The sequence below is a fragment of the Artibeus jamaicensis genome, unplaced genomic scaffold, assembly GCF_021234435.1.
Source record: "Artibeus jamaicensis isolate MK-2021 breed Jamaican fruit bat unplaced genomic scaffold, CSHL_Jam_final contig_525, whole genome shotgun sequence".
Taxonomy (NCBI): Eukaryota; Metazoa; Chordata; class Mammalia; order Chiroptera; family Phyllostomidae; genus Artibeus; species Artibeus jamaicensis.
In genome coordinates this window covers 16052827-16069203 of record NW_026521874.1, presented here as the reverse complement: position 1 = coordinate 16069203, position 16377 = coordinate 16052827, and the positions used below count along the sequence as shown (strand labels likewise).

The window sequence follows — 16377 nt, the reverse complement described above, 5'->3', positions numbered from 1 at the left end:
CTCTACCCAGCACCAGTACTAACTGCAGTCAAGAGAGAGAATTCAAGGCTCCTGATTGCACCCACTAATGATGGCAGGTAGTTCTCAGATGCAGCTTAACCACCGCAAATAGATATTCCTTAAACTGGGAGACCATTTTAGACTAAAGGTAAAGAGCATACACTTAAACATATCTAAACGATCATTCTCTAAGCTCAATGAACAGTCTTCTCTTAATGACACCTGTTTTGCAGGTGTTACCTGGCCCGGGGCCATCAGTTAGGACCCAATGTCAGGTGGCAGGAGAGGACCTTTCTGCTTTGTCCAGCATCGGAGAAGCACGCTATTGGGCTGATACTTAGGATGGAAATTAACTTCCTCTAAAATGCTAACAACTTGAAATATTCAGTGCAGAGAGATGTCAGACCATCAGCAACCTCTTTTAAAACATTAAGGTTCTTCTAGATACTTCCTTTTAAGTATGAAAAAAGTAAAACACTCAGAATTTGGTTTCTAAGTCAAGAACAGAGCTTTATAGTCCTTGCCACTTAAAAAACACAAAAAGTCTGGAGGGAGAGTCTATTCTCAACAGCCTCCACCTCATTTCGCTCTCTCATTAAGTGAGGCAGCTCCCTGGGCAGAACTCCTCTCAGTTTAAAAGACAGAATTGCTTTACTGCTAAATGATGGATCAAAACCCGTCCAGTAACAGCAATTCATTTCATCATGAAATGCTGTGTTAAAAGCTCCCCTTCCTTCAAGCCAGTGGGTTCACAGGCATTGACAGATTAAATTCCCTTTTAGGCAAGAGTCAAAAAATTTTTTCTCAACAAAGTACATACAAAAAATGACCGGAGTCTAGTGACTCGGCTACTGAGGAAACCAGCCGCCGACTGCCCATTTCATTGACGACGGCCCTGATCGGCAGAAGACAGGAGGCTTGGTACCTTTTTGATGGTGTTGTGCTTGCTGCTGGTGCCGCCCCGGTCGGAGTTCTCATTGTGCAGAATGTCCAGGGCTGTCTCCCGCTCCTTGAGCTTCAAGGCCTCGATCTCGGTCTTGAGTTCATTGAGCTGCTCCTGCAGATGCTTGCTCTTCTCCATATACTCCACTCTGCCGGCAAGAGGACACTGCATCATGGCTCAGGCCAACAGGGACGCCTGTCAGGGCGAAGCTCGGGGCCTACCAGCCACTTGGCATGGGGTCCTGGGCTTGAAGCCTCGGGTTTATGACCCTACTTGGACACTCAGGGGCCATGGGAGGTTGGGCTACTCACTTAATGGGTCCGAATTGCTTTCCTCATCCCTAAAACCGGGATAATGATCACAGGGCTGTGGTCAGAATTAAATAAAGGAGAGTGTAAGAAATTCCCCTTTCGCCCTACTGTAAGCGCTCACAAGGTATTCTACAAATACCCATCGAGACAGATAGCTTTCAGTTCTGTACAAAAAAACAGCTCATGAAATAAGCCCCCGGCATCCAAAACAATCTTCTTGTCTCAGCCCTTGTCGGAGAAGTAATTCCATTCAAGTGACCTCTTCTGACTGGCCGTGGCCACCTCCCTGCTTGTTTTTGGGTGACATCTAAAGATGATAGGCGCTCACTCGGCCAACACTAGGAAGAAAAAAATCCCCACCATCACTTGCAAGTAGATGCCGCATATCTGACAGTGAAAATCTGGAGCTCATCCTCAAAGTGTCCAACTACAGGACACGGCCCATGCAACTCAGACACCAGGGAATGTTCTGTAGTACCTCCACATGCCAGTACATGGACTCTGCAACATGTGCACGGGTAATAAAGTAAGAAAACAGAAACTATAAAAGGCAGGGCACAGACAGCAGTAGCCCCACGCCAATCACAACCATGTAATGCTGTTGGTGCCCCGGACAATGGTGAACGGCTGGAAGGGGAACTCCAGGAGAGGCCATTGCAGATGGAGACTCTGGGTCCACACCTCAGTGTGGGGGCCCAGGGAGCCACAGCCCGGCTCGTGGTTGCCCACCATGGGCTCCAAGGAGACACAGTCTCCAGAGGGTTGTCCCGAGCATAGTATGTAAAGTGAAAACACAGAGGCTTGGATGGGCTCGGAGCTGAATCCTGGTTCTGGCCCTCATTACCTGTGTAATGTGAGTGAGTTCCTTAAATGCTCTAAATCTGGCTTCTTCTTTGTAAAGAGGAACACTAAAACCTACCTTTGATGTCAGTTTGTTGTTAGTTAATGGGAGTGAAATAAGATAAAAGCTAGAACACCCTGACACCCAGGCACTCAGTCCCTGGTAGCTTTTGAGACTGTTCTGTGGTGAGCCATGCACAGTGGGCCATTTCACCCCCAGCTGGGAACTGGGGGGACCTCAGTTAGACTTCCTCTGCAGTGGGCCTGCTTCCCACCCCAGATCCACTCCCAGGGGCCAGAAGATGCAGGACAGAGCTGCAGAAGCTGCTGCGAACAGGGCCAGTGGGCCCAGCCCAGGGCTGGCCCATGCAGCAGGGCGGCCGACCTGGACGTTTGCTCTCCTCAGCCTTGAGCCTGAGGTTCTTTTCTTCTCTCTTCCCCTTGTTCTAAACCTGGAATGTCACAGATCTGAGCCGCCAGAGAACACAACTAGGAAACATGTTCTAGTCCCATGTTAGGGCACTATCACACACTCTGCTATGATGTGAACAACAGTCTGACCACTGGAGACCCTCGAGAGCCCGTCCCATACTTGAGGTGAGGGTTTGAGCCAGTATAATCTCCAGGTCGCCAACCAAGTATCATTTTTATCCTGGAAGATTGAATGCTGGTCTGCAGTCCTTCATTTCTGATTAGGGAATCAGAATTCTGATTCTTCCTCTAGGGAATTCTTCCTCTAGGTGGTGAGGGCAGAGCAAACCCTTGCAGGAGCTGGTGAAAGGCTGCTGCAGCGACCCACCGCTTTCCCCAGGCCCCGGCTGACTCGCTCTAGTTCACTGGTTGCCCAAGCATGGAATGGGGGCGGGGCGTCTACATACTTCTCTTTCTCTATCTCCATGGAAAGTCGCTTCATGTCAGTATCCTTGAAGTCGAAAGACGGGCTGTCGCCAATGAGGTTGAAGCTTGATATGTCAGGAGGCAGCGGTGCTGGAATTGGGTTTATGGGCTACAAATGAGAAATCTGCCATTATTAGGCAGTTTGGGTTTTACAAATGCAGGGACCCTCCCACTGACCCTCCAGCCGCCAGAAAGGCTGTAGGTGCAGCGCGGGCCTGCCTCTTACCCCCCCCACAGCCCTCTGTCAGCATCGTCTTCTTCGACCCCACAGTTCTATTTGAAAATTTATTCTAGCAACATAGCCACATGTACGTGCAAACATTTGCATTCAGCAATGTTCCAAGTTCCTGTGGTTTTGTTCTTAATTGCAAAAGAGAGCAGACTAAATACCCATCCACTGGGGACTAGTTAGATGAATTATAACCCCTCCATACAATGAAATCTGATTAAAAAGTTGATAGGCGATCCCCCAGAACTTATTAATTTATTTATTGTTAGAACGGTGTATAAAGTTTGCTGGAATGTGTGTTTTAGAAACACACAGCTGTGGTATCCAGCCCAGATGAGCCGCAGACAACTCCGGTCCCAGCTGCCATCTGCCTGCAATCACCTCAGAGGTCCCCGAGAAGGACCACTGCCCAGTCAACCCACCGAGCAATGAGAGAGAATAGTGCAAGGATGTTTCGAGCTATATGGCTGGCTTGGGGTGGCCTGTCGCATGGTCACAGACAACCAGCACAGATGACAACAGCAAACTGCTCCCATTTCCTCCACCTCAAACCCGGGGCAGCTCATGCCTCTGTGCCCTGTGCACGTCTGTGCTGTGTGTGTGGATGTGCAGTGCAAGCATTTACGCGGCGCACACATCTATACACCTGCCCGGAATGCCCTAGTACGTCTCCCATCTAGTTAGCTCCCACTCACCCTTCAGGAGTCAGCTCAGGCGCCAACCTGAGCCCCTCCTGCCCCACCAGGCTGGGCTGAGTTCCCCTCTAGCACCTGGGCACCCTGTCTGTATAATGACTTCCCATCTGCCTGCTAGTGTAAGGAACAGAACAGGAGTGCAGTTTGCTGAACTAAATGCCCTCCACCGCTGAGAAGGCTTCTCTATTCATTTTGTGACCCTATTTAATTGAAGTCTGTCTCCCTGTCCCAAAATTAAGTTTGGAAGCTGCTTCTTGCACGGCAATAGTTCACATGAGGCATGGAGGGTATCCCTGCCCAGAACTATGATTATGGTGTATGGTATATAGTGGTAGTTCAAGATTACATTCAGCTTGACGCTAAGAAGCTAGAGAGTAAGTTCTCTTGAGGATGATTTGGGACTTCATTCCTTAGAACGAGGAAAACATTCCAGAGCTGTAACAGGCCCTGTTGCTTGTTATCTTGGCAACCAGAGAAGTGACTAGCTAGTCCAGGGCCAAATGGCAGACCAGGCGTTCTGCCCCGACCCCAACTGCAGGTTCTCTGCACCACCTGCTCCGCCACGCATTTGCCCGGAACAGTCCTGTCAGGGAAAGGAAGGCTGCCAGGTCTCCACAGCCCCTGTTCAGGCTCACCGGGTACGTGGGCTTGGTGGTGATTTCCAGGAGCTTTTGCTTGGCCCTTCGCTCTGCCTCACGGGCTTCCTGCAGGTCTTGCTTCAGCTGGTCAGCCTCCTTGGCCCTACAAGAAAAGGAAGGGCTGTCACCTCCATAAAAGATGACAGATGGAGGAAAGAGACCCCCTTCTCCTGGTGACCCCGCTGGAGCCGTGGGACCTGGATTAATCCCAAGGAACGCACCAGATCGGACAAACAAGGATGGTGGAGAGCGGGTGGGACATTTACAGGAAATCAGAACTTCCAAGCGAACGACACTCCCTGGTGTTATTCGCCTGCAACTGGTAAATCTAAAGTGGAAGAGCAGGGGAGCCAGTGGGAAGAAGAGTTGAGTATAACAAGCCTTTGTAATTGGCGGTGGGGGAGGCCAGTTGGGCTGCAGGCCCTCTCTACTTCATTTCTGGGTGAGAGCAGGATGAACCAAGGAAGAATCTGGTGGATCGAAGGTCTTACGCTGGATTACAAAGGGCAGGAGGTGAAAGAACTGACCCCCACAGCCCTCCTACCCCCAAACAACTGCAGGCTAAGGGCCACCAGTGGAGGGCCTTAAACTTGGATGCAGGTCTTTGCCCACAGGACAAGGATCCAACCCATTATGCCTCACTCGTGGGGGAAGCGATCCGAACACAGAAAGAAGGGGCCCTGGGCAGGGCAGAAAACAAGGAACCGTATTTTCAGACCAATGCACACAAAGTAGACAGGAAAACTGAAGAGATTATACCTTGGTAGAGAAAAGCTAAATTCAGATGTTCGAAATCAAAGCAGCCAAATGCTGTGGGGAATGTGCCAGAGTTTATCTGAAGGCTGCAGGACTAGAACAGTCCAGAGCCTGGAATAGTCTTTGAAAAGTATAGACAACAGTTCCATCCCTCGACCTGGTTGGGAGCGGGCCATCCTGGCTGGGGGGAACCCAGACCCTTTCCTCCCACCTGCTTCAGGAGCCTTGGCTCCAAGGAAGGCCTGCAGGGAAGTGGGTGCCTGGTTTCTACACTAAAGGTAAGTAGCTGCTGTCTCTCCACATGCCCCATAAATAAAAAGGGAAACAAATCACGTTTTTTAAATGAATGAAGAGCTTCCTTATATCTCCTCAGCTAAAGGCAGTCTGCGGACATGCTTGATGGTTTTCCTGCAAACACGGTATCAGAGGGACAAGGGCTTATCGCAAAGGCACAGGCATGACCAGAGGTCCACGTGACAAGAGAGCTGTGTCCCTTCCGAGAGCTCCAGCCCTGAAACTGGAATAAGCACCAGTCCCCACCAACCTCGCAAAGAAGGAGCCTCTCCCCTTCCCAGACACTGGAGAAGCAGCCGGAGGCCAGCTGCAGCCATGCTCTGCCTCCGGGCAAGGTCAAGGCTGAGCAGCCCCTCACCCTAGTGCCCAGGACCCCCCAGCCCCCCACCTCTGACCTCCTCTCTGACTCTTCAGCCATCTTCAGTGCCAGCACCTCGGCCTCTAGCACCTTCTGCTCCATCAGGCGCTTCTCTTCCTCTGTCCGAATGGCCGTGGCCTTGATGCGCTGCATTTCCTGTTCGGCCTCTGCAGCCTTCTGTGCCAGGAGTTTTGCCTCCTCCTCGGTGATTTGGGCCTTTTCTGCCAACAGGTCAGCCGTCTCCTCAGACCGCATCTGGAGGGAAGAGCGCCGTCAGCTGGGGTGGGGACCATGTGCCTACTGTCCCACCAGGTCCCAGCTCAGACACTTGGGTAGGTCAGCAAGAACCAGAGTCTCCGATTCCTTGGGGCCCTTCCCGTGAGTGTCCCCTCAGATGACACCCTGGCAATAGATGGCAAGCCACACCCCCTCAACTTTTCAGAAGGGCCCTACAGGTTCCTCCTTGGGGAGCGACAAGAAAGCACCTTTTGGAGTCCCTGTCTGAGCTGAGGCTTACGCTTTACAAGGGAGAAAACCAACTTAACTCTGTTCTCGTTTCTTTCTCCTTTTAAATCAGTTCCAAACCAGTGGGCACTTTTTTCCCTGGGGCACATGTAATGATGTCTGCAAACAGTTCTGACTGTGGAAAATGAAACCATCAAAGTAAGGTGGTACTACCAGCATCTAGTGGATAGAGACCAGGGACCCTGCTAAACACCCTTCAGTGACAGGACAGACCCACCACAAAGGACGATCTGGGCCAAGGTCATTAGTGCCGAAGCTGAGAGGCCCTGCCTTAAAGGCATCCCATGGTGAAAAGGAGTTTGTCTGCACATGAACTCAAGTTAAATGTGCTTCTGCCAGCACAGGTGGAAAGGAAAGGCACTATTTTTTTTTTAAGCTGAAATGTCAAAGCAAATGCCACTAATCTGTGGTCCTCAGGAGGCCTCACGCCGGCAAACTGAGCAAGACCCCTGGACCCCAGCCCCCTCGGGAGTCACCAGTGCTTCGTTGGCCATCGTCGCCTCTTCTTTCATCTGCAGCAGCCTCCTCTCCAGCTCGTCCCTCGTGCGTTCGGCCTCCTCCCTCATCTGCTTCTCTCGAGCCAGGCGCTGCCGCTCCATCTGGGGGCAGGGGACGAAAGCAGTCACTGAGTGAAGGGACTCCTGACCTACGGTGCCACAGGGATCCAAGAATGCCCAGCAGCCAGGGTCTCCCCTTTGGGGACCCTTTGCTTCTGGTAGCCAGTGTCATGCTTGTCCCCCACCACCCTCTGTCCTTCTAAACGAGGTGTCAAGTTGAAAACTATGCTCCTTGGAAAAACATCTCGTGGTAAACAAACCCACTAAAAGCCAAGTCAGCTCTCTACCTGGATTGAAGGAGGCGTGTGCTGAACCAGCCACCTGGCCAAAATCTCTTTTTGTGGGGAGTTCTCTAAGGGCTCTGCCCCGCATCTGACGGGACACATTGCAGGCTCCTTCTCCTTGGGATGGAGCCCCACAAACAGACAACTCTCTCCTCTGGGCGGATGAGCCACCTCACCATTTCTAATGTGCACAGACCTCTTCCACACCTCTGATTTCATCCACCGTCCATCCGCTCTTGCCTCTGACCCACAGAGAAGACGGAACCGTTCTGCGTGATGCACCAGTAGTTCACACACTGTATTTCACAGGGCGAAGCTGCAGCAGCAGCCTCCACACAGACTCGCGTGGAGGCAACTCCTGAGCCAGGCCTGCGACAGGAGGGAGCCAGGCGGGGAGCACAGCCCCCATCCTCCAGGCACCAGTACAAAGGCGCTGCCACCTCCTTTGCCTTCTGGATCACTGTATTAATTGGGCCACATGCCGAGCTCAATAAGGCGAACAAGCACAGGACAAGTGCTCTTCTCTGTGATCCAGCCGTACCCACTGAATTCAGGAAGCAAAGCCAGAACTGACCACTGCACTGTTTTGTTCCTTAAATAATTAAAGCACATTTAATTACTTCTTGCTTCAATCTTCTCCCAAACACAAGATTTCTAAGATTGCTGCTTTTTTCTACATACTAAGCAAAAAAAAAAAAAAAATGCAGTGGACCTCGAAGGAATAATGAAAAGACAAGCTATAAAATACTGTAAATTCTTCTCCAATTTTCAACGAAAAGCTTGGCCAATTTGTTCTCTAATTTCCATCATATTACGATTTCCATTCGGTGGATGACCGTGTGTCCATTAGTCTCCACTTGAAAACACCCAGGCAGTCCCCTTCCGTTCCCAGCACTGCACTTGCCTGCGGCCTCCACCCCCATAATAAGGGACCTCTCGTTTGCAAAGTGGTTTAAGCTGTAATGACTTTCAGGTTCAATATGTCCTTTGATCTGAGACAGAGAAGAGGCATCATCAGCCCACGTGATCCATGAGAACACTGAGGTCTGGAAGTTAAGTCATTCACTAGCGTCACAGGCTAAGTTTCACAGCTGGCTCCAAGGTCACTGTCTGTTGGGGGTGGTGTGTGGGGGGCATGGAGCCCCTGACCGGCAGTTGCCAGATCCCAGGGACGTGTCTCTGCTGTTCTATAGGCAATACAGGGCGGGGTGTGTTCCCGTTATTCGCTGCCACAGCCCGGAGGCTGACATGCTCCTCACTGTTTTTAGATCTCTCGCTTCTAAGCTTTGCTCTGCTGAAAAAGAGGTCAGACTGGGCTCTTCTGACAGTTGCCACCATCACACTGTGCCTGCTCAGGAGCATTTCTTTGTCCAACAAAACCCGTTCCACCCCCCCCCAAAGCATCCTGAAGAGCACATCTATGGCCTGCCATCTCAGAAAGCAAAGAGATGGAGAGTCGAAGGCACAGGATCAAACTGGGCATTTCATTCTGAAACTCAGGGCTGGGAGCCAGACCCAGCCAGAGTTCCCAAATCAGAGACAGCTGCGCACAGACTAATTATTACACCTTCTTGAGCCCGCAAGTCCTGAGGGCAGCTGACTGCAGCTGCTGCTACGCTATCTAGTAGTTTGTCCAAAACCACAATTATTATTCTCGGCGGTGAGGCTCAGATTACTTGTGTGGATTTCGGCGAGTCGGAAAGGTCTATGAGTAGGAAACAATGATGCAGATTGTCCAGTCTGATGATAGGCGCCCCAGCACCTCCCGTGCTGGGTGATGTGCCGCCAGCCTGACCTACAGTGGGGAAGTGCAGCCAGAGTCTAATTAGCATTCCAGCAGCAGCACTGAAATGCTGCCATGCATTCTATCACCACCTAATTAGAAAAGGAGAAGGCCGGGCAAAGGAGACAGGCGGGCAAAAGGAAAGCTTAGCTGGAGGGAAGAGAAATGGATGAATGGGTGGGGACGTACACGCTTGACTATTTCTTTCCACTTCACTTAAGTGGAGAAATAACGAGAGACATTTCTTTCAGATAGGCTATTAGAGTTTACCCCTCAGTTCCAGAGCTGACTCCCTACCAGCTGGGCATCAGCCAAGAAAAATCCAAAAGAGATAAAATAAGAATACGTATTCTCCACGACCAAAGGACTCTTGTCTGCTGGTAACCACTCCTTATCCGCTGGGTCAAGGCCACCCCTGGGTGCAGTCCAAACATGGTCTTGCTCACCTGCTTTCTAGCTTTCTCCTCCCTGGCCTGGGCTTTCATCTGCTGAACTTCCAAAGAATCGGCCTTTCTTCTCCTCATAAAAAGGTCATGGTTCCCAATACACAGCTGAAGAATCTGCAGCCATGGAAGCAAGAGAAATGTTAAGCCCACAAATTTACTTCACTGCTTACAGCTTGCTGGCGCTGCGGCATCTTGGCCTGAGAGCTCTCACGGGCAGCAGGGAGCCTGGAGAGGAGGGCGTGGTGTGAAACCCCAAGGCCCGAATCCTGGCCTCTCGGCTGTCAGTGCTGGAGACAGCAAACGAAGGGGCCTCAGATACGCCAGGGGACAGGGGCCTAGACGTTCACATTCCTAGACTCTAGAGAAAATGCTGCCCGCGTGCACCACGATGAATGTTCGTGACAGCCTTGCTAAAATGGCACAGAAGTGAAAAGCACTTAATTGTTTATTAACAGGAGAATAAAAACAATATATACACCTGTAGCCACATAATAGAATGCCATACAGCAGTGGAAACGAAGGGATCATATCTTTAAGCATCAAACATACATAAATCAAAAATAATGTGTAAAAAAGGCAAGTGACAGAGAATACAGTTGCAAGCATTTATACAGAGCTTAATAGTATATTCGTTTTGCCACAAAAATAAAGTTCTCGATGAAAAGCAAGAGAATAATGAGCTTAGAATAATGACCACCCTGGAGGAGGAGGTGAGAGGGGCAGACTGGCTAACATGAGGGGTATCAACAGTATTGGGGTGTACTGTTTCTTAAAGCGGGGTAGTGGGTACATAGATGTTTGTTTTTCTTATTCTTTATGCCATGTATAGGCACATTATACTTATTCTTTATATGTATAAAGTACTTCAATAAAAATAACTTTTACAGATGCTTCATCATAAAATTTAAGGTTGACTCTTTAGCTTAAGCTAAACAGAAGAGTCTTTCCCAGCCTATCAGAACAGCGCATACCGAGATGTCACTCTGATACTGTTTCAGAAAGGGCACTTGGTTTCTCAGGAAAACTAGAGCTATCAGTAGTGAAAACCAGGATCTCAACTTACCAGCTTATTAACACGAAGCTTTGAGGAGTTGAACTTGAAGACATCGATTTTCTTATCCAGTGGTTTAATAGTAAACTGAAAGAAGGAAGCGGAAAACAGGTTTGGGTTGACAGCCCAGAATGTTCCCAGCGACTGGGGAATTCGGCAAAAGCAGCCACCGCCCTGGCAAAGATCCAGCACGTGGCTGTTTCCCTGCCCTGGCTCCCTGGCACCCAGGCACCACAGCTCAGTGAGCTAACGGTGGATTGTAAGTGCCTGAGGGCACCAGGTGCCGGACTGTGGAAGTTCCGGATCCTGGAAGGTGCGCTCTCGGTACCATCTTGAGCCGAGAAACCTGAAATACAAACCCTTGACAGGCCCAAGCTCCAGGCTAATCCTGGGAGGGCCACGCCAGAGTCTAAGTCATGACCGTGACTTTAGGAGGTTCACAACCTGGTGAAACTAGATTAACGACTGTCGATGACTCCAGAAATTACATCACATATTATTAGTGCCTCATTGGGTGGCACAAACCACAAATGTTGTGGAGGATTCAGAGTAATCTGCCATAAGTAGGAGGGGACTTAGGCGGCTAAAGAATATGACAGAGAAACGAAAAAGTAAGATAGAAGGACATTCTAGACAGGGGAACAACAGAAATAAGGCAGAGATGGACAAATGAGCAGTGTGTGTGTGTGTATTCTTGACGTTATAAGCCCTTTGATTACTAAGACAATACCGTGGGCTTAGACTGGGAGGGAGGCTGGGTTGGGCTGGGGGTAGTGAGTGGCCTGAGAGTGGACAGAGAGGTTGAGATTCGATGTGACAGCGTACAGGGGTCACTCCAGGTTCCTGAACGTGGGGATTAGTAGATGCAAGCTGTGACAGAAGGAATGCAGTAAAGCGTGAAGACGAGGTCAAAGGGGAGAGAAAGGTGACTGATGAGGATAGGGTGGTAGCTTATGGGAGAACCCAGGGCCAGACCACTGAGAAAGGTACCACATAAAGAACAAATGGCAACTGCTGTTGACAATTATTCCTGATGAGACCAGACAGAGTCTAGGTTTCAAAGATGCACTTAAAAAATATGTTTGGAAAGATGTCCTGGCTGCTGTGTCTCAGTGGATTGGGTGCCAGCCTGTGAACCAAGGGATCACCAGTTCCATTCCCAGTCAGGCCACATGCCTGGGTTGGGGGCCAGGTCCCCAGGTGGGGACACGTGACAGGCAACCACACATAGATGTTTCTCTCCTTTTCTTTTTCTCTCCCCCTTTCCCCTCTCTCTCTAAAAGAAATAAATAAAATCTTTAAATTAAAAAAATATATATATAGATGTTTGGAAAAGATATATTCTGGGGTATTTCTTTCTCACATTATATTGTCCAACAAGGGGGTTAGCACAATGAAGACAGAAAACAACCCTTTGTTTAGTGTTTGGTCAGGTTAACTTAGAAGCGGTATCACCCTGTGCAGGCTGCTGTTTGTGAATTGCGTGAGCTTATTTTGGGCCCTGCTGTCAAATGCTGGAGCTGCCAGCAGGAAACCACAAGGAGTGGGGAAACCGCAGGCTCTGCTCCATGCCAGGGCTGCACAGAGAATCAATGAATCACTTAGAATAACCAACATTTCTGTTTTGACAGCACGGCTGTCAAACTTAAGTACTAAGACTACTTCCTATTATGTCAAGTCAGCTCCGGGTATTTTTACTGTGAGAGTTATGGATGTGATGGAACGTGACGGCGCCTTGGCCCAGGAGAGGGCCCATTACGATCTATGACGTCTGGCCACACGAAGGGAGGCTTCAGGCCTTGGGCTCTGGGAGAACGCATGTTTTGGGGGCCTTTAGCACACAAATTTGTGGATGTGCAATAAACAGACTTTATAAAATTGGGAATGAATAACTACCATACCACGGCATACCTCCTGCTTTAAGACATGTGGAGCTTTCAAGTTAAGTACTTAAAAAAAAAATACCTTAAATGCTCATCTCCTGGGCTACTGACAAAAGTTGGAAAGCCGGAATGTTTTGAGTTAAGAAGCTCCATCTGTCTCACTAAGCATGGCTGAGTAGATCTCAACCACGTATTAGGAACCAGGGGCCTGCCGTTCCTTTCTTTGAGCGGCTACAAGGAGAGGGGAAGACAGGAAGTCTGCCTAGGGGTGGGGGCTCTGTAGGCAACACAAGCCATTGCTATTACTATCTCTGCACTCAGACGTCCTGGCAGTGCGGGCACCGGTACATCACTGGGCATCTGTATGTCACTGAGCACTGTCCGGGCCTGCTCTCCGCCGCCTAGTGCCCTGTGGCTTCAGGGAACCTGGCGCTCAGCCCCTGCCATTCTACTCCCCAGACACAGGTCCCCTGATCTCTCTACATCTCTGCTTCCTGCGGTGTGACAGAGATAACCAAACCCAGCCCGGGCTCTTGCGGCAGTGTTTGTGGGAGCACTTAATGAGTCGGGGTGACAGTGCCTGCACGGGCAAAAGCACAGCATCACCATCACCTTCAACGCCAGTGCCCCACACTGCAGCCACGTACCACAGCAGCCCAATCATCACTGGACTGTAACTTCCCTGAGGGCTAAGACAGGAGTTTCTACACCTTTGTTTCCACTAGGAGACCTAACACAAACCAGACACTCGATAATTCCCTTACAATGAACAAAGAATGAATGAGTGAGCAAACGAATGAATGAGTGAGCAAACAAATTAACAGCTTTTGGGAAAGGTCACCATTCTGTCTAGAAATATTTGAATTCTAACTTAGAGCGTTTATCTAAATAATTTAAACTTCACTATTCTCAAATTCTTGCAAGCAGGTCAGCCTGATATCATTATTTATATCATTGTTGATATACGTACCTCCCCCCATATCAAGCATTAGACACAAAGAGAGGGTTTGATACATTCCACACTTAAAGTGCAAAGAGAATTTCTCACCAGAAATAAAAAGCCAAGCAATAAGAAAAGGTTACATTTTGGTTTGTTCACTGTTCTTTGGGGTTTAGTCCTGACAGGTTGAGCTTCCCGGACTCCTGTTAGTCAGCAGGGGGTTCAGCGAGGCTATTTGAAAACAGGATGCCTGTACTGTTCTGTATATACTATACACATCAATAACCCAACTCCCAAAGCCTGGGAGTTAAATGATTTTCTTGATAACAAGAGAATATGGCAGGGGATGCTTCGGCAAGGAGGAGAGATGGGGAAAGACCTTCCGCGGGGCCACTGGCGCGTCGGCAGCGCACATCACGCAGATCACGCCCTACCTCCTTGTCGCTGTACGAGATGTTTCGGATTTCATTCCACGGGAAGGAGATCTTGGGGGTCAGCCTGTTCTCGGGGTCATAGATGTGAAGCCCCAGGGCATCCACTCCAAGCAGCAGCTCTGTGCCCTTTTTATTCTGCAGATTCAACAAAGAACAGCTACTGTCAGCTCCAGCTGAGGCTGGAGGTCTTATTCCGCTTCCCCAAAGACCTGGCACACACTGTTACATATGACAAGTTTCAACAGTTCCCAGCAGAAGTCACAGCTGTCGTATAACCCAGGGGGCCTCTGGCTTCCTGAATGGAGGCAGGTGGAGGCAAAACCACCCCATTTATATGATTTGTGTGTCCCACAGAGGGACGACTGGAGGCTCCCGTTGCTGGCTCGCTGGCTCAAGTAGCAGCGACCTAAGCATTGTTAGCCTCTAATTAAATAACCAGGTCATCGTAGACAGAAAATAAAAACCTGCAGGTTTAATCATTTCTTATGTCAAAAGAAAAAACTGCTGGACTGTCAGAAAGAAAACTCTTAACTGCTGAGATCAGATGGTCTCATTACCACATGTTAAAGTGCATCTTAGTGTGATCAAGCCAGTGCAATAAAATGTTAATTGTAGAATCTATGCAGTGGGTGTATGTGGGTATTTATTCATTGTAAAATTCTTTCAACTTTTCTGTATGTTTAAAATCTTTTAGAATAAAATGTTGGAAAAATATATCAAACTGAATTATACATAAATGAGGCCTCGGTACGGCTGCATAAAAGATCAATTGCCTAGACTCAGTCTCTACCTCTGATGGTCAGCGATCGGGGCAGCCAGAGGGCGAGCGTGCTGGGCCCACGCGTCGCTGACCCCGTTCGTTGGGGACCTGGAGGCCACGTCCTCATGCTACAGGGCCACCCGCCTGTGCTGTGGTCTGGCCTCTGGGTGACAGAGCGGGGAAGCTTCCCACGCAAAGCCCCTTGCTGACAATGATGAGACCAAACTGAGACTCCGGGGCAGGAAGACAGAGCCGCAACCTGAGAGGGTGCGTGGACTGTGATGCGAAGCGTCCACCCAGCAGCAGCTGTCATGTGGACAAGGAAGTCCTCCAAGGTAATTTTTTTCTAACACCCTGAGGCCAGGTATGATTGCCAAACCATGAGAGACATTCCTCTGTTCGTCTGCAAAGCTCTTAAAACTATGTGCTATGTGAACACAAGGAAGGCTTTGTACTTTTAAAATCCACGGTATTTTGGAAAATGAGATACTTCTGACTATTTCGTTTAGCTTTTTAAAGAAAAAAACGATCTTACTCTGTGCCGCGTATCACCATGACTCTGACCTCTCAGGGAGAAAGAGAGGAAACTCAGGCAGCCCCTTAGAAACGGTTTTAAGCCCCTATGTTCCTGAGTTGACAGTGGATCCAGGAACTTTAACTAAAACATGCATTAGCTTTGTCTGTGGCACAATATAAGAAACCACACACACAACACAGTATCCGACTGCTGTTAGAAATTGTTTTTTAAGGATCGTGAAAACAGTTTTCTAGTTTCTGGTTTTCTAGAATCTAGGCGGTGGGCATACGGAGCAAGGGGAATTCTGTTGACAAAACCCAGAAATGCACTAAATTACTCTGACCCTAAAGAAACAGAACTAGCAAATACACATTAATAAAACTTTAGAAAAATTTTGGAACTTCCACCAAGATGGAGGCGTAGGTGGAAACACTTTGCTTCCTCGCACAACCAAATCTAAAAACAACAAAGTTTTAACAACAATAAACGCAACCAAGCCACAGAAAATCGAACAATACGGAGTCTGAAAACAATGAACCGCTCAGCTAAACCGGTGAGAGGGTCAGAGCCAGCAGCGGAGCAGGTCAGGCAAAAAAGATTCCCCCGACCAGGGTGGTGCGCAGGCAGCCCAGGGCGAGGATCCCAGGTGCGGGGTAGCTACAGGTGGACCCAGGGAAGGCGCAGGGTGGCTGGCTGTCTGCGGTCGCGCATTTGTGTGCAGATAAACCAGTGAAGAGATGTGCACTGAGACAGACCATGCAGGCCCCGGCGCAGGGCAGCAGGCTCACACATTTGTGCTCAGATAAACAGGCGGGGGCAAGCAGAGAGGACCGCCATTGCTCCCTCTCTGACCCTGCCCCCACGTACAGCGTCACAAACCAGCGCCGACCTGGGTGGCCCCGCCCTGGTGAACACCTAAGGCACCTCTCCTCATACATAACAGGCACAAACAGATCAAAACATGGCTCAAGAACAACTCAGAGCCCCAGAGCCAATAAATCTAAGTGATGAAGAAATAGCCAAACTTTCAGATGCACAGTTCAAAACATTGGTGATCAGGATGTTCACAGAACTGATTGATTTTAGTCACAAATTAGAGGAACATATGAAGGCTAAACTAATTGAAATGAATGGAAATGCACAGGAAACCAATAGTAATGGAAAGGAAACTGGGACTCAAATCAAGGGAGCAGACCAGAAGGAAGGAAAAAATGACCAAACAGAAAAATATGAAGA

The 16377-nt window shown here is 49.3% G+C and overlaps 1 protein-coding gene across 5 annotated transcripts in view; it reads right to left on the bottom strand.

Annotated features, from left to right (window-relative positions):
- The window catches only part of NF2 (NF2, moesin-ezrin-radixin like (MERLIN) tumor suppressor), a 70047-nt gene that overhangs the window by 10311 nt on the left and 43359 nt on the right, over positions 1 to 16377 (bottom strand). For 4 of the 5 annotated variants that reach the window (XM_037153277.2, XM_037153276.2, XM_037153275.2 and 1 more), the window contains 8 exons: positions 13865 to 13999; positions 10620 to 10694; positions 9557 to 9670; positions 6963 to 7085; positions 5999 to 6216; positions 4551 to 4656; positions 2973 to 3100; positions 926 to 1091 (listed from right to left, as the gene is read on the bottom strand). In XM_037153277.2, coding sequence (XP_037009172.1) covers positions 926 to 1091; positions 2973 to 3100; positions 4551 to 4656; positions 5999 to 6216; positions 6963 to 7085; positions 9557 to 9670; positions 10620 to 10694; positions 13865 to 13999 — 1065 coding nt within the window. Of the gene's footprint in view, positions 1 to 918; positions 1092 to 2972; positions 3101 to 4550; positions 4657 to 5998; positions 6217 to 6962; positions 7086 to 9556; positions 9671 to 10619; positions 10695 to 13864; positions 14000 to 16377 lie in introns of all 5 variants that reach the window. The other variant, XM_037153279.2, reaches the window with a different exon arrangement.